General features: G+C 38.7%; 1 protein-coding gene across 10 annotated transcripts in view; it reads left to right on the top strand.

Annotated features, from left to right (window-relative positions):
* JAK2 (Janus kinase 2) overlaps nucleotides 1-19,814 on the top strand; it is an 88,596-nt gene extending 68,782 nt beyond the window's left edge. For 8 of the 10 annotated variants that reach the window (XM_054651939.2, XM_054651938.2, XM_054651945.2 and 5 more), the window contains 8 exons: nucleotides 465-615; nucleotides 869-1,005; nucleotides 2,218-2,407; nucleotides 2,927-3,051; nucleotides 8,458-8,630; nucleotides 9,532-9,649; nucleotides 13,602-13,715; nucleotides 15,897-19,814. In XM_054651939.2, the coding sequence (XP_054507914.1) occupies nucleotides 465-615; nucleotides 869-1,005; nucleotides 2,218-2,407; nucleotides 2,927-3,051; nucleotides 8,458-8,630; nucleotides 9,532-9,649; nucleotides 13,602-13,715; nucleotides 15,897-16,004 (1,116 nt within the window). In that variant the 3' untranslated portion in view covers nucleotides 16,005-19,814. Of the gene's footprint in view, nucleotides 1-464; nucleotides 616-868; nucleotides 1,006-2,217; nucleotides 2,408-2,926; nucleotides 3,052-4,753; nucleotides 4,982-5,234; nucleotides 5,401-8,457; nucleotides 8,631-9,531; nucleotides 9,650-12,921; nucleotides 12,966-13,601; nucleotides 13,716-15,896 lie in introns of those variants that run through there. The other 2 variants (XR_013180168.1, XM_077172335.1) reach the window with 2 other exon arrangements.
* The last annotated feature ends 510 nt before the right edge of the window (nucleotides 19,815-20,324 follow it).

The raw sequence follows: 20,324 nt of genomic DNA, 5'->3' as shown, positions 1-20,324 counted from the left end.
CCTGATTTGATTTCTCAGGTATTTTAATCAGCTCTTACAATATCTCCAAGGTTTACCTAGACCTAGCTTATAGATATCTAAGTATTTCAGAAGTTGCCCTACATTCTTTCATAATGCTCGCAAAGCTTTTCACAACTGTCAGTGCAGCCAGTTCACAGGTCAGTAGAATTTTCTGCTGGACCTACCCAGCTGAGGATTTATGAAATTGCCAATAAAGGAGACACTATTTTTCTCATCGTTCTCTATCCTCTTATCTTCTACCACTAATTGGCTGGAAATTTCTGAACTGATCACTATAAATTATACTAGCCTTGCCTTAGGTTAGAATTGGTGGGATGGACATTTGGTGATTTAACAAGTCTAGGTTTAGAGCTGTAATTTTTGGCTACTCTTAGGAGAATGTTAAGGCTTCTGCAACTCTTCATGGTTGTAAAATGTAAAATGACTTACCTGTTTAATTCCAGAAACTACAGTTTTATGAAGATAGGCACCAGCTTCCTGCCCCCAATTGGACAGAACTTGCAAACCTCATCAACAACTGCATGGATTATGAGCCAGATTTCAGGCCTTCTTTTAGAGCAATTATTCGTGATCTGAACAGTTTGTTCACTCCAGGTGAGTTTGCGATATAATAGGATCAAAACAACTCCCGTTTCCTATTGGTTCACTTTCTTTTTAGTATGTTTTTTGCAATACATCATTGTATTTGACTGCAAATTACTGCATAGAAATAAAGGTGGCTGTCAATATTCTGCTGAGCTTGAAGTATGCCTAACAAAAGTAGAACAGGCCATGACTGTAATAAGGTTCTTCCTTTTCTTGTTAACTACTCTGTTCCCTTTCTTCCCTTCTTTCTTCTACCTCTCAGATTATGAGCTATTGACAGAAAGTGATATGTTGCCAAATATGAGAATTGGAGCACTTGGATTTTCTGGTGCTTTTGAAGATCGGGACCCAACACAATTTGAAGAAAGACATCTTAAGTTTTTACAGCAACTTGGCAAGGTAAGATGTTTCAAAATTTTGTAATAGTTCAGGAAATGACTATGGTTTTCAGTTATCCTTTGATGACCCCATATACATTATTGGCAGTGAAATTTTTGTTTTAGAAGTTAATAATTTCAGTCATATCTGAGCAACATGTGCAGTTCCTTTTTTCACTTTCACAGTATTCTTAGAAGAAAATTAGCTAACGTCCACAATGAATCCAGTCACACCAAAAGGCTAAGTACTTTTAAGTAATGCAGAGCTGCCTGACATAAATGATAGATGGATAGATAGATGGGTAGGTAGATAGATGGATACACACATGCACTAGATATTCAGTTAACAAAACTCTGGAGCATTCTTGTGCAGAACTAGTAGGATTGGTGGTTTTTTGCATGCATATTCTGAGAAATCTGAATATACAGCCTCTAAATTCAAACGGAAGATATATGTCTTCAAGATACATGTAGGCCTTGAACTTTTGGTCTTAGAAATCAGCATTTGGTTACTAGTTTTGCAAGTCATTGCAGCCTGGCTGTGTGAAAGCAGACCTAGACAGATGACCAAGTGCAGCTGGCAGATCTTCACCAAGTGCTATTTTTCTAGAATGGTTCTTTGCTGTTTTATTTGGTTTTTACCAGTATTCTTTTGGCTTCAAGTACAGAAGCAGCCTGAAAGTGAAGTAGCACAAGTACTTCTGTTTGCAGATAGTTGTTCACTGTGATAGCATAGCATAGGGAGAACAGCAGAGTGGTAGGTGATGGCTGCAGAAAGGAAGACAAAAGACAATATAAATGAAGAAAGAGACAAAAACAGAACATTGAAACAAATTGGAAAGGAGCCAAAATTAAAAAGAGCAGAATTAAGAACCAAGACAAAGGCATTTATGCAAGTGCAGGAAAAGTATTAGTCCAGTGGAAGTGGAAATTTGTGAAAGGAGAGAAAATAGATGGACATCACCCTCTTTCCTTGTCCTTGTTTCTTGTTCTGTTTGCTTCCTTTCATGGAATATATTTCTTTTCAACTGTTAGCCTCAGTCCTGCACTTTTCCTCTCAGAGAAGTTTTGTGGCCTTTCACTTAAATAATTAATCACATAATCGTAATGCTTAGTACTGTGAGCACTGAACAAAAACTACATTCTACATGAACAAACATGTACTCTAGGAAACACAAAGAGTGAATGATGTGGACTTGTTTTTAACTCCCAAGTGTTTCCATTTGTGACCTAGGGAAATTTTGGCAGTGTTGAGATGTGCCGGTATGACCCGCTGCAGGATAATACTGGGGAGGTGGTTGCTGTGAAAAAGCTGCAACATAGCACAGAAGAGCATCTTAGGGATTTTGAAAGAGAAATTGAAATACTTAAATCACTGCAGCATGATAACATCGTTAAATACAAAGGAGTATGCTACAGTGCAGGTATGTGCTATATTGTATACACCTAAATATGCATACTGAGAAGTTCAGAGAGGTAAGTGTTTATGACAGTCACTCATTTGTCATAAATTTTCCAGGACTGAGAGAGTACAAAACAAAGGAAGTTTTTTGAAAGATGATAACATTGGTAATAAGTTGATATCACTTACCATTCTGAGTTTCATCTTGACAACACAGACATACAGACTTCTACTTTGCCTTAGCAATAGTAGATGAAGTATTGATGAGATGATATTGATTAGTGATATATTAATTTTCCAAGCATATCCACATTGTTGTTGAGTTTCAATAAGTGGCATTTTTTGAGGAAATGCAGTTAATTAGGATATGAAACATTGCATAGTGATGTATAGATCATAAATTAATATATTTGTATTTGTATTAAGTCCATTTTATATTATAGCTACTGATAGAGGAATTGAAACGCTTCTATTAAAAAAACTCATCTTTGGAAAATTACATAAAAAATTACATTTGTACTTTTTGTTATTGCTGTAAAAGGACGGAGGAATCTAAGATTAATTATGGAATACTTACCATATGGAAGTTTACGAGATTATCTGCAGAAACACAAGGAGAGGCTGGACCACAAGAAGCTTTTGCTGTATGCATCTCAGATATGCAAGGTAGGACATTTCAAATTATATATATTTTTAAATGAAGTTTTTTCTCCTTTTTCCATCCCATTTGTCTCAAACCAACAATAACTGGTTATTTTGGTGTATCTTCTATAATGTGGTGGGGCTGATAGCACCACATAACCCTCAGAAAAAGTAGCAATGTAATCAAGACCTGGAAAAACTTCTGGGTTTTCATCCAATACAGGATGCTGAGACTGGTCTATCTGCTGACTGAGGCAGAATATACTCACTTTTCTCTCTAAGGTGACTCCCTAAAGTATTGTAGGAGTTAATATACTCACTCAGGCAAAACATTCTATAATGGAATTTTCAGAAATTTGACATTCAGCTATAAAAACAGCATAACAACATGTGTATGTTTAAACAATTTACTTTAAACTGTAAGAGCAAAGATACATGACTTCTGTATGCAGAACTAGAGGCCTTAGAAGTACCCAAACCTGTAATAAATTATTTGGTACCAAACCTAATTCATAAAATCCTGAAAAGTGGTACAAACATCTGATCTTTCTTGTGATCTCATTTTCCTTATAAAGAGGGCTTATACCTTCCCTAGTTTTATTCTGTAATTATGTTTTAGATATTAGAAACTAGAGACACCTGAGATTTCATTGCATATTTAGAAATTTGAGAAAAGAAAAATAAATGGGAGTGAGGGGGAGAGAGACAAAAGATATAACCAAACCCCCTCAAGACATGTACCAGAAATATTTTTAAATTTCTTTTCTCAATACCTACATCAAAGACATGGAAGCAGTAGGTTACATAGGATTGCATAATCACAGAATCAACTAGGCTGGAAAAGACATTTGAGATCATTGAGTCCAACCTATGAATGCACACAGTCATTCAGGCCATGGCACTGAGTGTCACATGCAATCTTTTCTTAGAGATTTTCATGGACAGTAACTCCCCCACAGCCCATTCCAATTCCCAATTATCCTCCTGAACAGCCCATTCCAATTCCCAATTATCCTTTCTGTAAACAATTTCTTCTTAATGTCCAACCAAAACCTCCCCAGCTGCAGTTGTGTCCTCTGATCCTATTGCTGGTTGCATGGGAAAAGAGCCTAACCCTCATCTGGCTACAGCCTCTTTTTAGGGAGCTGTAGAGAGGGATGAAGTCCCCACTGAGCCTCCTTTTGTTCAGGCTAAACAACCTCAGCTCCCTCAGCTGCTCCTCACAGGACTTGTGCTCCAGAACCTTCACCAGCTTCATTGCCCTTCTCTGGACATGCTCCAGCACCTCAATATCCTTCCTAAATTCAGGGGCACAGGATTTGAGGTGCAGCCTCACCAGTGCTGAGTACAGGGGGACAATCCCTGCCCTGCTCCTGCTGGCCACACCATTGCTGGCACAGGCCAGGATGCCATTGGCCTTCTTGGCCACCTGGGCACTGCTGGCTCATGTTCAGCTGCTGTCAGTCAGTATCCCCAGGTTCCTTTCTGCCTGACCACTGCCCAGCCACTCTGTCCCCAGCCTGGAGCTCTGCCTGGGCTTGTTGTGGCCAAAGTGCAAGACCTGGCACTTGGTCTTGTTGAACCTCATACTGCTGGATTCAGCCCATTGATCCAGCATGTCCAGGTCCTCCTGCAGAGCCCCACTATACTCCAGCAGATCAACACTCCCACCCTACCTGGTGTTGTCCATGAATTTACTGAGGGTATATTCGATCTCCTCATCCAGAGCATCAGTGAAGGCATTAAACAGGACTGGGCCCAACACAAATCCCTGGGGGACAGCACTGGTGACCAGCCACCCACTGGATGCAGCACTGTTCACCTCCACCCTCTGGGCCCGGCCATCCAGCCAGTTCTGAACCCAGCACAGAGTGCTCCTGTCCAAGCCGTGGGCTGTCAGCTTTTCCAGGAGTGTGCTGTGGGAGACAGTGTCAATGGCCTTGCTGAAATCCAGGTAGACAACATCCCAACATCCACAGCCTTTCCTGCATCCACCAGGCAGGTCACCTGGTCATAAAAGGAGATCAGGTTGGCCAGGCAGGACCTGCCCCTCCTAAATCCTGGCTGGGTCTGAGCCCTTGGCCATCCTGTAGGTGCCGTGTGATGGCACTCAAGATGATCTGTTCCATAACCTTGCCCAGCACTGAGCTGAGGCTGACTGCCCTGTAGTTTCCCAGATCCGTCTTTTGGCCCTTTTTGTTTCCCAGATCCTTCTTCTGGCCCTTTTTGTGGATGGGTGTCACACTGGCCACCTTTCAGTCATCTGGGACATCCCCAGTGAACCTGGACTGATGACAGATGATGGAGAGTGGCTTGGTGAGATCTTCTGTCAACTTCCTCATCACTCTATGATGGATGAGGGTGTTTATTAGAGTATGTTGTCCACAAATATTCTTATGTCTGGTAATTGTGCCCTGCCACCTTAAGATCCTGAGACTTAGCTTCTGCAATATCTGCAGAAAAGGTCTGACAATCAGGGGAGAATCTCTGCCAGAGCCAAGACCTTTTCCTGACATTCAAACTTTCTCATGGTGAAAAGAGCTTGCTGGTTCCCTGCTTGAAACTGGACTAGCCTTTTAGCTGCTGAACCTCTTGCATGTATGAGGAATGCTGCACCCTTAACAGCTTATCTCACCTATTCATGTGCTTCACTGAAGCACAACAATGTGGGTAGTCTCTGGGAGAAGCTCAGTCATGGGCAAACAGTGTGGAATGTGGGAAAACAAAAAAAGTTAGCAAGTCCATGGCAAGTGTCTTTGGAGAGAGAAAGGATTGAATAGGTGACTGCCTACTTCAGAGGGTTGAAGAGCTCTCTGATCTGTGTCTCCAAAACAAGAAGTCATTCTCTGGTTACAGGCCTAAGAAATTATCTCACACTTACTTCTGCAACAAAATTACGTTTTTATGCTGGTAAGTCATTATGAACAATCTTTGTTCAAGCAGAGACCTGGAAGAATCTTAAAACTCGGCACCACCTATGAGGGTGGTGACCAAATCTTTCATGGAAGTAAGACGCAACATGGATTTTTGAGTACACAAAGGCTGCTTTATAAATAAAATAAATTATTAATAAAACAGTTAGCTGTTTTATTCTGTGTCCATCTCAGCCCGTGACCTCAAGGTGCTGGCCTTGTGCACTCTCATAAGAAACTGCAAATTTGTAGAAGTCCTCAGGCTTTCATTCAAAGCTTGATGAAATAACAGTGGCATCATGTCTCAGGACCCTGGTCTGAGGCCTTCATTGGGAGGACTGGAAGGTAGATTTTGACCCTTGATGGCTGTGCAAATATGGTAGAAATCTTTGGGAAAGGAACTGTATTCAGAAACTACTAAGAAAAAGGACCTTAGTGTGTGTGTACATGTACATACATGAAAGAACTTTGAAAATATTACAGGTCTTCAGGATGGTGAGAAATTGAAATAGCAGATGAGATTATTCCTTCCTAAGTACCAAGCGCCAGCCAAGAGAAAGGGAGATAAAATATGCATCCTGCAGATACTAAAGCGGGAAAACATCCAGTTTTGATAATGACATGGGGACAATGTATGAAAATGTAGGAAATCCGCATAGAGCTTGCTCTTAAAGAAATGTTTTCACGTCTAAGAAAAGTGAAATCTGAGAGTTACAGTGTATGTACCTTGCTTTGGAGTGTTTTGCTGTACAATCTGCAAAGTAGAGGTTATATCGATTGCTTTAAGATTTCTTTAATCTGTGGCATTCTGTTTCTCCAAAACAACATAATTAGTGAGTATCTGATATTGTGAAAATGGAACCTGAATGCTTTTTCTTCATTTAGCTGATCATGTTACACTTTTCAGCTGGTTTTGCTTTTCTTGCAATGTTTGGTCTTTCAGCATCTCACATCTCATCTTTCTGCTGTGTGTTTCTGTCAGTCTGTAATCTTGGGGGGTTTTGATGAAAAACCTTTCTGCCTCTGCCTTGCTGTTTTCCTCTGAAGTGTATGAGAGAAATGAAGGCACACCCATTACCTGAGGGTTAAGATGAATGTTTTTGGTAGTTTATTGTGTTTTGGTTCCTTGCTACTATACTGGGAAAGGGTTTTTCTTCTCTTAATGTTTGAAGTGTTTCAGGTGTCCTTGCTGGTGAGCCAGTTTTAAAGACAGAAACATTTTAAATCACATTTAAACTCTATTGTCAGACTAGAGCCACAGGATTGTGATATCCACTTAGAATTTGCATGATTTCAATTAAAGATCTGTCTTATGTGTTTTCCAGGCTAACAGAAAAGTTATTGTCATCAAACTTTAGGGCTGTTTTCAGATAGTACATTGTAGTAAGAAAAAGCTGTAGCATTTTCATAGGCTAGTTGTACCAGTAAGAACCCTCACTTTGAAGTAAGGTTTGGTATTTATGGCAGTGAAAAAGCTGGCAATGAGGAATAGGGCATTTTTGAACAGTTTTGGAATGAGCTGTGAGAGAACAGCAATGCCACCTACTGGTACTGGGAGGTACTAGAATCTGAGAGAAAGACTGTACTTTGTAGCCAAACTCTGAGGTTTCTGACATTAAGAAAAAAAAAAGATTAGAGAAAGAAATAAGCCTTTTGGCATGACTAGTAATAACATTGTTTTTCAGAACTTTTGAGATCACCAGTGCTATTTGTGTAATTTAACTTTTCCGTTGTGTTGAAAGGGTGATAAGCTTTCTTATAAAACTATGAAACTGACAACTTGCTTGGTGATTCCTTTCACGTATGAGTTGGGTATCTCTTGACATTGTGCAGCATCAGTCTCAGTCCTCCATTTATTGCTGTCTAAGCAAGACCTTCTTGTTTTAGTAATGCCACTACACACACTTTTTCCAAATTTCACTGTTAGTGAAAGTAACTAAGTGCATTGGTAAGAAGGGATCATCAGCAGCAAAAGACAACATCCCTTCAGACCAATGCTTTGTTACAGCAATCTGTGGGAATGTAACAATAAGCAGAACTGTATTGGTGAATAATTGTCCATACGAAAGATACAAAGCACACTGTTGGGAATACAGTGAATAATAGTCAAATTCAAGGAATCATAATACAAAATTTCATGGAAGCATTCAGGAAAGCAGATGCAGAAAATGAAGAAAAAAGCTAAATGAAATGGATATGTTGGACAATCTTCTCATGTGCTCTGGATTGTGTAGTTTAGCCCAATTTTTTTCCTTCTACATATCACCAGCCAACTGCATTTGGGCACAGAAAGGAGTGGTAGCATTTATCCAGCTGCGTAATGAAAAAAATACTTGGCTCTGACAGGTGATTAGTCTGTCTCCCTTCTGTTCAATGGAAGTCACTGAGCTTGGACTAGGAGAAGACAAACCTGGTTTTGGTTTTAACTTTGAGGTTAATTCATCCTCTTAGGGAAAGTGCAGCTATGTAGTGGTAAAAATAACTCTTTTCCTGTTCTGTTTGTAACCTCTACGCCTAGGGCATGGAGTATCTAGGAACAAAAAGATATGTTCACCGAGATTTAGCAACAAGAAATATCTTGGTGGAGAATGAGAACAGAGTTAAAATTGGAGATTTTGGATTGACAAAAGTTTTGCCACAAGACAAAGAATACTACAAAGTGAAAGAACCTGGTGAAAGTCCTATATTTTGGTAAGTCTTCTTTTGGTATGTGAAATCATGGCATGTTTTCAGTTTTTACCCTTTTAGCCAATTCATTTTGCATGTTGTGGAATTCTTACTTGCAAGCTCCACGTCAGTTTTCCAGCATTGTGAAAGTCACTTGCATGGTATTTCACTTCACAGAGTAGCATCTAGGACTTTTCAACATATTTTTTAAAAACCCAGGAAAACTTCCAAAACAAAGATCCAAATAACTACGTATTTAAAGGAAATAGCATCCAACAAAAAATATATTCAGATATAAAGGAAGTCTAAACTGGCCAATTTTCCTGGATTCTTTCACATTTTTAGGTATTCTAGTTCCTTAAAAACTGGTCATTCATGTCTTCCAGCTGAGATCAGTTGGATATACCCCAAGAGAAAATGCCATTCCATACATGCGATTTTAGTCTGTATTTTAATTCTGACTCAGGCACTGTTTACGTAAAGAATAAATTATACAAAATGGCAGCTTAGTAGGTGTTATTGGAGAGGTACAGTTTAGTTCCAAAAGTGCCTGCAACACAGTTCACTGAAAGTGATGGAAGGCTGTAATTGTCTTTCTTTGCAGGTCTAATCGCATCAAATTCCTGTCGACTTGCACTACAAATAAGAAATATATCTACAACCTTGTTGGAAAAAAAATCAAACTTGGTTATAGTTATCACCAACTGTGTTTGTTTAAGGTGGATTTGGTTTTCAAAACCAATTAACTATTATTAAAGGAGTAGTTAGTAATTGAAGGTACCAAAAAGAAATGAGAACATGCTAATATCAATGAATAAAGAACACTTAATCATGAAAAAGAAATCTGTCTCACTAAAACAAATGTTTTCAAAATCAAAATGGCACATGTTGCAGAGAGCAATTTTCCTTGTACTGTGTGTTGCAGGTACGCTCCAGAATCTCTGACAGAAAGCAAATTTTCTGTGGCCTCAGATGTGTGGAGCTTTGGTGTGGTCTTGTATGAACTCTTCACCTATATCGACAAAAGCAAAAGCCCACCAGCTGTAAGTATATAGTTTATGAATCTCAGAAAATTTGTTTATTTGAATTTCCTACACTGTCATGTACCTCAATAGGTTGATGTTTACTGATCCTTTTCTGGAGATACCTTAGTGTTTGAGACAGCATCTAGTCTGAAGTAGTAACTAAAATGTAACTGGTATCAAGCCATAAGAAAGAAAGAAGATCTGAAAATTACTTCATAGTCTGTGCATATCTTATTAATTCTGTAACTTCTGTTTGAAAAATATTTTAAAATCTCTTGTTATAGGTTGTTCTTTCTGATCCTTTGTGGAGAGTTATCCCAGCTGCAACCAGTCCATTGCATGACCTTTATTTTTAATGTTGTTCCAAATTTAAAGCTGAGCCAAACACATACATAGAAATTAAGTTAAAATACCTTAAGTTCCTTATGTAAGTTATGTTAGCAGAACCCAAGTTAGTAAGTTAGCAAAGTTCAAGGAAAAAAAGGAGTGGCTTTTTGCAGACTGCTGACAGGTGTCTGAAGACAAATTTACAGTGGGTGAAGAAAGATACTATTATCCTCCAATTGAAAATAAGATACATGATCTTATTTTCACCTAGCAATAACCCTGGGCATAACAGAGGAGAGTTCAGGCTTCTGTATTTACTGGAGCTGGCCTCACCCTTGGCCAGACAGTCAGTCCTGACAAATCTGGTTTTGAGAGCTGAATAGTGATGATAGGCAGAAATGCCTTTGGAGGATACCTCTGCACTGGCCTCAGTGGACCTCTCAGTAATTCCATACAATGAGCTATCAGAGGTTTCAAGGAAGAACTCAGGACAGCTCTTCCAGCATAAGAACATAAATAAAGACACCTAGAGTTCTTCAGAAGGATTGTGAAATGAAAAGTGATAGAGTCCACGAGCACAAGTGGACTATTCTTTCAATGAATCAATTCTACACGTGCATTCACAACTTCATCAGGTTGGTTATCCTATTGGTATGCATCAAGAAAAGGTAATTTCATAAATTTAACCAAAGTGGTCTGTTCAACTCTTGTAGTCTTTATACTTATTAAATATTAGACCCCGAATGTTTCGGGTGTGTCCTGCCTGGCTTCGTCTGGCCTCGCTGCTGGACCAAAGGCGGCAGCTGTGGCGTTTTTCACCCCAGAGATGCCTTTCGCTGGCTGGGTGCTGCAGCTGGGTGCTCAGAACAAATCCAGGCAAAATAGGAACTCAGTTTACCTTTGGTGGAAAAGGTTCAGACGATGGTGAAGAGAAAAGAAGCGGGTTCTGCCGTGGAGCTTAGATCCAGAGTTTTATTGTAGCATGGTAGACTTCTGAATATGATAACAGCTCTCAGACAGACAGACACCACATGGTCTCGTGTCCTTTTTAAGCCCCAGGGACAGGGGGAGAGGAGGGACAGGTGAGGGCCAACCAGGTGTGAGCAGGGGAAGGCTCAGGGGATGTGGACGCTAGGACAGGCCAATGAACCCAGGCCTGGGGGGCATCTGCCAATCATACGACGCCTTGCTGGAAGGTTTAGGATTGATGGGCAGCTCCTAGGCAGGAGGGCAAAGGGGGAGGGGGAAAGGTTGGCATACCTGAGGGGGTTGGGATAGGTGAGACAGGAAACCACACTGCAACATATACTTATATATTGTTTTCAAAACCTGGCCATTTACACATTCAGCCAATGGGTGTTTCACACTGTCATGTCAAGGATCATTAAAGAAATTTTGAAGCATTGGAGGAAAAAAAAAGTTCTTTATGTTGTGCTTAGAAATTTTTTTCAGTTAATACTACATCCTCATTTACTTTGGATGTCTGGCAGTCTGAGTGAGGTTTTCATCTGCGTTTTGGGTTATTTTGGTTTTTTGGAGAGCAAGGTTTATCTAAGCCATTTTTTCTGGCTTTATTATACTAATTTTTCTGCTGTGTCGTTACTGATTAGTCCTGCTAACCGTTTTTAATACATCAGCATGACAATATCTGTTTTCTATTTAGCATTTTTCAAAGCATTAGTTATTTTAGTGTTCCACAGAGCTCTTTAGAACCAGCTGTGAGTTTAATCCTTTTAAAACTAATTAATCACAGAAGTACAGAATGTTATGTGTTGGAAGGGACATTAAAGATCATCTCGTCCCAATCCTCCCTGCCATAGGCAAGGATACCTCCCACTAGATGAGGTTACTCAGAGCCCTCAGCCCAGCTTTGAACACCCCCAGGGATGGGGCAGCCACAGCTTCTCTGGGCAACCTCTTCCACTGTCTCACCATCCTTACAGTAAAAGAATTTCTTCCTAATTACCTTTGTTCCTCCCCTTTCAGATTGTACCCATTACTCCTTGTCCTATCACTGCAGTTCCTGATTAAGAGTCCCTCTCCCCCTCTCCACCTTTGCTGTAGGCCCCCTTCAGATCCTGGAAGTTGCTGTGAGGTCTCCACACAACTTTCTCTTCTCCAGGAAGAACAGACACAACTTCCTCACTCTGTCCTCATAAGGAAATGCTCCAGTCCTCTTATCAACCTCATGCCCCTTCTCTGGACTCACTCCAACAGGTCCATGTTCCTCCTGTGCTGGGACCCCAGAGCTGATGCAGCCCTGCAGGTGGGGTCTGAGCAGACAGAATCCCCTCCCTGGCCCTGCTGGCAGCAGTGCTTTGGATGCAGCCCAGGACATGTTTGGCTCTCTGGGCAGCCAGTGCCCATGGCTGAGTTACATTGAGTTTTTCATCAACCATCACCCCCAAGTCCTTCTCCACAGGGCTGCTTTCAATCACATCCCCTTCCAGCCCACAGGTGTGTCCAGGATTGCCATGGCCCATGAGCAGAACCTTTTGCTTCTCCTTGCTGAACATCATGAGGTTTGCATGGGCCCAGCTCTCCAGCCTGCCCAGGTCCCTCAGGATGGGACCCTTCCCTGCAGGATGTGGCTGCCCGCGCAGGCCGCGGCCAGGGTGCCCTCAGTCCCACTGTCCACGTGCCCTGCAGAGATGCTGAGCAGTTTGGGCCCTGGTGCTGACCCCTCAGGGACACCATCCATCACTGCTCTCCCCGTGGACAGTGAGCCATTGACCACAGCTCTGAGTGCAGCCTTCCAGCCTTATCCACTGGGGCACCCATCCCTCAAACCCATGTCTCTCCCATTTAGAGACAGGGATGTCATGTGGGACACTGCCAAACTTTGTGTAAGTCTAGGTAGCTCTATCAGAGAATGTTACTAGATTTCTCAGGAAAAAATTTGTGCCCTTAGTAAAGCCATGTTGTTTGTTTCCCGTCACTTCTTTGTTTTCCATATGCCTTAGCATGATGTGCAGGAGAATTGGCTCCATGATCTTGCCTGGCAGAGGTGAGACTGACTAGCTTGTTATTCATTGTGTCTTTCACTTTCCTGTCTTCAAAAATCAGGGTTACTTCCCCTTTTTCCAGTCATCACAAATTTTGCCTTAACAACTTAATCTGCCAACTCCCTCAGGACCCTTGAATAAATTTCTTCAGGTCCCACAGACTTCTGCGCATTCAGTTTCCTTAGATGGTCATGAGCATGACCCTCTCCTACAGTGGTCTTAGGGTCTTCATTCTCTCAGTCCCTCCATCTGCCTTTCTCTACTTGGGCAGTGTGCCTGGAACACTTGCCTTTGAGGACTCAGGCATAGAAGTAATTTAAAACCTCAGTCTTCTCTTTATCCAGGGTAGTCAAATCATCAGATGATGATCAACATTTTTAAAGATTTTTCACGTAGTGCTTTAAATTGTGTATGTATCATTCCATTTTATTCTATTCCATGTCATTATTTAATTTTACACACCCAAAAAAATCTTTAATTTTGATATATTCTCTGGACATGTAATTTATAATTTGATCATTGTTATGTACTATTCAATTCATTCTTATTATTCTTATAAAATTTTTGCTTGGTAAGAATATTGCAGCATCTTTTTTTTCCTCTAAAGATTATATATTACAATTGGCCTTTTGTTTCAGGAATTCATGCGCATGATTGGCAATGATAAACAAGGGCAGATGATTGTATTTCATTTGATAGAGCTTTTGAAGAATAATGGACGACTGCCGAGACCAGATGGATGCCCTGATGAGGTGATGGACTGTGTTAAAATGTTACTGTGGTGTGAAGGGTGCTCAGTTAGTACCTGCTCAGTCAAGTACCTGCAAATGCAAAACTAACATTTTGTTCTGCTTGGACCACTAAAGTACTTATTCAAGTGGAATGGCTGTGCTGTTATTTTATCAGTTTCATGATGAGTATAATCTTTTTTTTTTTAATTCTTTAGCTTGTACTGCCTCAGGAGCCCAGACTGTAGTCTTGCTGAATATATTAAGTGGGACTGCTGTAACTTACTGCTGTACTTGGGCACTCACACTTCTATTTCAAAAAGATACATGTATTAAGGCAACTAGATTAGTATATATAACTTGTTCTGTGTAAGTCCCATGTAGAGATTCTTATTCAAAGCTGTGAACTTTGGATTTTTTTTTTTTTAATCTGTAATATTCAGCAAAAAAATCTTAATATCCACCTAAGGTTTTTCACATTTAGTTCCAGGATGTAAAGAGCTTCTTATCTTGATTACTGCCTTTCTGTTACTGTTCCCTTCTCAAGTGTGGAAGGCTCATGTTTATAATGTGCATTATTCACCGTCAAGTATTTTCAACTTGCAGACTGTAGGCACAGTTAAGTATATGAATCATATTTTCTATGTTCAGAGTCTTCAGATTTGTATTCATGTTCTTTGTAGATACTAAAGTACACCTGTAGAGCTGTCCTCAGAGCACATAAATTAACTGTGTTCTTTTGGTTTTATTTATATACCAGATGCTTTCAACAATAATTTCATACCACTCCTAAGTCTTGTAGTATTCTATTCTTCAGAGCAGGGTGCACAAAGCCTGGTTCAGTCAAACTGACCTGGTTGGGCTGTGTAGGTGAGTCAGTAGTGAAAAAATGGAAGGAAAATAGTTATGGGTTGTTTTTTACATCTGTAATTGCCAGCTCAGATTAATTGCTGCATCCTTTTAAGGTCAAGCACACTTGGCAATAAGTCAGGAAATAATACTGTTAAAACTGGTGAAAGAGAAAACATCAGGGTCAAGTGATTTAATAGAGGAGAAAAAGAATGGTACAAGTGAGGCAGGAAGCGACGGGGGAGGAAAAAATATATAGAGAATAGAAAGAGAAGTCTTTGAAGGACCTTTCTTGCATTTTATGTACCGGAACAGCAACTGTTGAATTGCCAAGGCTTGGCTTTTTGTAGATAACCTGAATGTCATATGTAATAAGATAATAGATCTGTTTACTGAAACTGTATTTTAACTAACCCAAAGGTTTCAGTGTCTGACATTTCTCCAGCTATCAAAGCAAGATGGAAATGTCTCTGTGTCAGAAACTGTATTCATCCCCTTTTTGATCCTGGAAGGCCAGTCATCACAGATAATAAATCTTCCAGATACCTGTAGCTTACAGCAGCTTATCTTGCAGCTTACAAGCTGCTTGAGACTTGGTTCTAAAGCAGCTTGGTCAATGCAGGTGTTTCAAATCTGCTGAAAGATAAGGAACAGTTTCTAATTTTTTTCCTGGTAGCTGTACAGATTGTTCTCAAGCAATATGTGAAAAACTGTTGAAAGTATGAGAAATTGGTAATAACAATCTGGATTGAATGAATGAGAAGAGTAGGGGAAAAGCTTGGCAAGTTGTATGAGACCAGGTATCAGGTACATCTTTGGGCAAAAAGAAAACTGTTGCCATGTAACTATTGTAGTGGAAATATCTTCCAAAGTTGGTTCAGTTTGCACAGTAACCTTTTTTTTTGCTTATTTCTGATTATATATGAAGTATAATTAAGAATTTAATATACAAATGTGGAGAAATATATGTTAACTTCGCAGGGGAAGTCTTATTCAGAATTACTGTCTTTGTAAATCTAATTTCTGGTCATACTGGTGCTTGTTATGTTAAAGCATTTTTGAGCTTCCCAAAAAAAAGAGCAAGAAAAAACTTAAAGTAACATAAGTCTTGTAAAAGTTTCAAAAAACAGCTGAGTGAATTTTCATGCTTACTTTTAAAAAATTGTCTTTCATAATAAGAGCTTTTGCAGAGCCACCTATCCTAGGTTCTTGCTGTCACTGGGCAAGAGTACAGGCACACTCTTCTGCAGCTGTTGTTTGGAAGCATAAAGTTAAGCTGGATATTCTTTAATCCAGTTTCAAGTAAATATGTATGGTATCTGTTTACCTACTACCAATATTTTTTTTCTTCTCCAGATTTATGCTATCATGAAGGAATGCTGGAACAATAATGTTGCCCAGCGCCCCACCTTTCGGGATCTTGCTCAGCGAGTGGATCATATAAGGGAAAACATGGGTGGATGAAAAAACTGTCCCTCCTTCAGAGGATGAGTTGGAATGCAGAACAAAATGTACTTGGTCAGCTGTGTATATTTGACATATGTACATGTGCACACATCTTATCCTTGCTGGAAGTAAAATCTGTGTGGCAAATACCCTATCTCAATCTGCATACTGAGGAATCCTGCTAGGGCTTTTTTATCAGGATATATTTGTTACTATGAGAACATGTTGAAATTCTCAATAGGGAAAGAAATTATTTTTCTAAATTAAAAAATGGGTGGTCATTCAGCAACACCATTATTTGCCTTACTTGGCAGTACAAAAAAGAGGTGACTTAAAATGTAACAAAAATAAGAGATAAAAAACCAGTGTATTTCTTTGTTGAAGTAGAGATGCCCAGAAAAGACTTCTAGAAATACTTTTACACTGAGTATATAGTGACTAGGCACCCTGTTTTGTGTATTGCACAAAGACTTTTATCTGTTAATACAGTTTCATGATTTTTTCATTGTTGATGCAGAACTGGCTTCTCTGTGTAACAAAATAGAAGTGGTTTGCTGTGCCTGTCTGAATCAGTTATCAGCCAGCAGTATATCCAAAGAGATGTAGCTGTGTGATGTACTGTAAGTATTTTGAGAGAAGGGGAGCAAATTGCGCTTTACTGGGAGAGACAGAAAACTTACTAATCCATGCAAAAATTTTAATTTAAAAATGGAAAAGCAAAGATGTTATCCTTTTATTCTTACTCCTCCCTTGATGAGTATTAGATTGCCTTTATAGAATTGAAGATACAGTGATAACACATAGAAGTGAATTCATTTTACACAAGGCAGTGTTTTCAGTGTAAATAAGGAAAAGCTAAGGATACTGCTTTTAAATGCTGCTCTTTTTTTCTTTCCATCCTTGTAATTTTCATGGAGTCATAAGTGAATGAATTGAAACCTTCAAAGCAGGATTAAAAATCTAGAAAATGCCCTCACTTTCACAATTCCTCACTTTGCTGTTAAGATGATCATCTAAATATCTTCCTTCCAGCACAGAAAAAGAATACTTACAACTCAGTATCTGATATGGCCAGTCACAACCACATCAATCCTGTTCTATATTGAAGTGGCCCAAGCATATTTATTTCTGTGGTAATACCCAACATGAGACTGTTTGGAAGGAGTTACAAGTGCAATTGCTCACACTCAGCATAGGGCAAGGACAGGATTCCAGTTACTGAGAACTGGAAGGAGATCAGAGCTACCTGAATGCTGTATAATTCAGCTTTTGAAATAAGTAACAAAAATTTTTGGACAAGAGAATGCTTCGGTTTTGCCTTGAGGCATAAAACTTGGGGATAATCTCATATCTCAAAGCAGTATAATTGCAGGGTTTGTTTATTTTTAGTTCAAATAATCTTGTTTGTTTGTTTGTTTTTACTTAAGCATTATTGTTTGCAAAGTATAATGCTGGTTCTTTTTGGACTTCTGCTGAGAGAAGTTCAGTTAAGGGGATATACAGCTTGGCAAACTGACCTGACATCCAGATTTATATTTAAAATGAAGTGTTAATTTTTAAAATTTGTGGCAGTGAGTTAGTGAAACAGAGGTTACTTTCACTGTGGAGCCTCCTTAATATTTGTGGTAAACTACATCCATATTATCAGAAATTGAAGAACCTCAGCTTTTAAAAAAACTAAAAAAAAAACTTAAAAAAATCATCAAAACAAAAAAATCTGTACTTGGTGTAATATAGTGCCAGTATAGCAGTATGTTGTACCACTGTGATGTTTCTCTCCCACAGTCACTCCTACAAAATTACTATTTTATAGTATGAGAGAGTGCTAAATACGGAGAGCAGCATCAACCTTCTCTCTGCCCATTGCATTTAAAACTATTTCTGTTAGTGTTCTTGCCACCAAGCATTTGCATAGATGATTTTTCAAACCAATTTCACAGTTTTTAAGCTGCAAAGAACTTTGAAGTGCTATGTTCAACTTAACATGTTTTCTCAATTTCTATACATTGCTTTGAGGATTTGAAATTTTGTGCAAAAGATGTCTTTGCATTTGTAGTCTCAGTTATGTGTATGTGTATTTTTGTAACAAAGGAGATAAAGCTTTAAAGTATCGAGACAGCATTTCAGCTGAATAACATATGCAGGAATTATGTAACATTTGCAGTGTATGACACTCAGTAGCTCACTGGTTTCAAATACATAGTAGACTAAACATAATTTATGTAAAAATCTCAGGGAAGTTTGTGTAATGCAATGAAGAAATCTTCCAGTCTGCTAATTTTTCAAGTGAATTAAAGGTCTTTTTCTTGTTCTACTACAGTTTGACTATTTACATAGTCTATTTGATTGCATAAATGTAGTGGTGAATTCAAGGATGATTTTTAAGTGTCTTGTGGAGTGTTTTTGTTTTGTTCTGGGTTTTGTTCTGGTTTTTTTTTACTTTAGTATTATATCATTTTGAGAGAAAGCTGTATCTTTACACTGCAGTGTAACTGTGTGCTGTTGGCCAGAGACAGTCTTTTTTAACAACCAGAGGCCTGTGCAGAGGGCTTGAGCATTTAGGATTAATGTTCTTAGCTGGAAGAATAGGACCAAGTAGTGCTTAGGACTTGGGAGATGTATAGTCATCTGCAGTGTCAATATTTATGTCCCAGAGCAGACCTGGTGGCTTTCTCAAAAAGCTGTTGAGGATGTAAATGTAGTGATTTTGCTGAATTTGCTACTGCCAATTGTGTAACCTTTAAAAAAACCCAACAAAGCAACAACACCACCAAAAAACACTGTATTTTGTATTTTGAAAGCTCTCAGATCTACAGTAGCATTGATAATGTCATATTTTTACATGGCATTTGTATTACTAGACTAAGTACTTTGTTTTAGAAAATGTCTTCAGTTGGCATTGCATTTGTAATACATTAGTGTAATAATTATGCTACCCAACATGCTGTTTGATTTTGTTGATAGAAAAAGTGCTGGTTTATGTATACATGACTGCTACTACAGTGTAGAATTAAAATATTAACTACTGCTTTGCACTTATATTGGAAGTGAAAGAATTTTTTAATACGTGCACAATGTATCTTATAGAATCTCTGCAATCAAGTATTGTGTTGTGTAGTATTGATTAGTTGTCTATCAGTATAGATATGTTAAGTTTCAAAGTCAGTTTTTAAATATATTCCACGCAGTATTCCACAAACTTGCAACAGTCATGTAGTAAGCCAGAGGAGAAATGAATTTTCAGGAAAAGAAACACATGTTCTTGTCAAGTCCTAGTACTGGTTAAAAGCTTCCATAGTTGAGATAATTGTTGTTAAATGTGCTGATGAATACAACTGTGAAAGTATATGTAAGAATTATATTTTTTCCCTAAAATTAAAATTTTAATTGTTGCATTTAGTTGAGATGTTGACCAACTGTCCTGAAATGTATGGGAAAAGATGTTACTGTATTAAGGATGAAGAAATGTAATTCTTGTGTAAAGAAAGCAAGCTTTTCAGGAATGTAGGATCACAAACACATAGAGGTTAGAGTTCTGAGAGCAAAAGCAGAGGTATAGAAGAACAAGACTAAAGGAAGAAGGATGATGTTCAGCATGAGAGAAGCTTTCTGAAATGTAAAATGCACAATGAATTATGAAAAATTGATAGATTTTTCTACTGAAAATGTCATATCATGACAAATATGTGCTAATATATTTCTAAACTGTGTATTGTCTGCCTTAAGTCTGAAATATTCACAGACACCTATCCTGGCTGAAAAAAATTCCATCATTACTATACCAAAATAAACTAATAATGTTGTGCCATGCCAGACAACAATTCTGAACAGGTGTTTGACTGAGAAGTTTTGTTCTGAATTTTTCTTTTCGAATAAGAGGTTTACAGTACTTTATATTAAAGAAGAAAAAGTCCCTTGGTGGTAGGGAGCAGGGAGGAAAAGATACCTGCCACTTATGATTGAAATGTAAACATTTGAACACATGGTTTAGTCAAGAGAACATGAAAGGGATATTTTTAGAAAACTGTGTATCCATACCTGAAACTTAACTGTGTGTTTCTTTTTGCATTTGGATAGTGAAAATTAAAAAAAAAAACTTAATACAATGGATGACACATGCCTGCCAACATTTTCTTTTGCACACTAAAATTTGTTACTGCTATTTAAATCACTGCTGAAGGCAGCTGTTCCATTTGATGAGGTAGAATACAGCACATACAACTTTCCAAACCTTCCTAGCATAGCCATATTAAGCATTTATCTATTGGAAGAAACTTAGATGTACCAAAGTAAAAGTGTTACCTACTGAGGGCTTTTAATCTCTTTTTTAATGAAGAC

Source organism: Agelaius phoeniceus, chromosome Z, assembly GCF_051311805.1.
Source record: "Agelaius phoeniceus isolate bAgePho1 chromosome Z, bAgePho1.hap1, whole genome shotgun sequence".
Classification (NCBI taxonomy): domain Eukaryota; kingdom Metazoa; phylum Chordata; class Aves; order Passeriformes; family Icteridae; genus Agelaius; species Agelaius phoeniceus.
The sequence above is the reverse complement of the archived record's forward strand: the minus strand, read 5'-3'. Positions and strand labels throughout refer to the sequence as shown.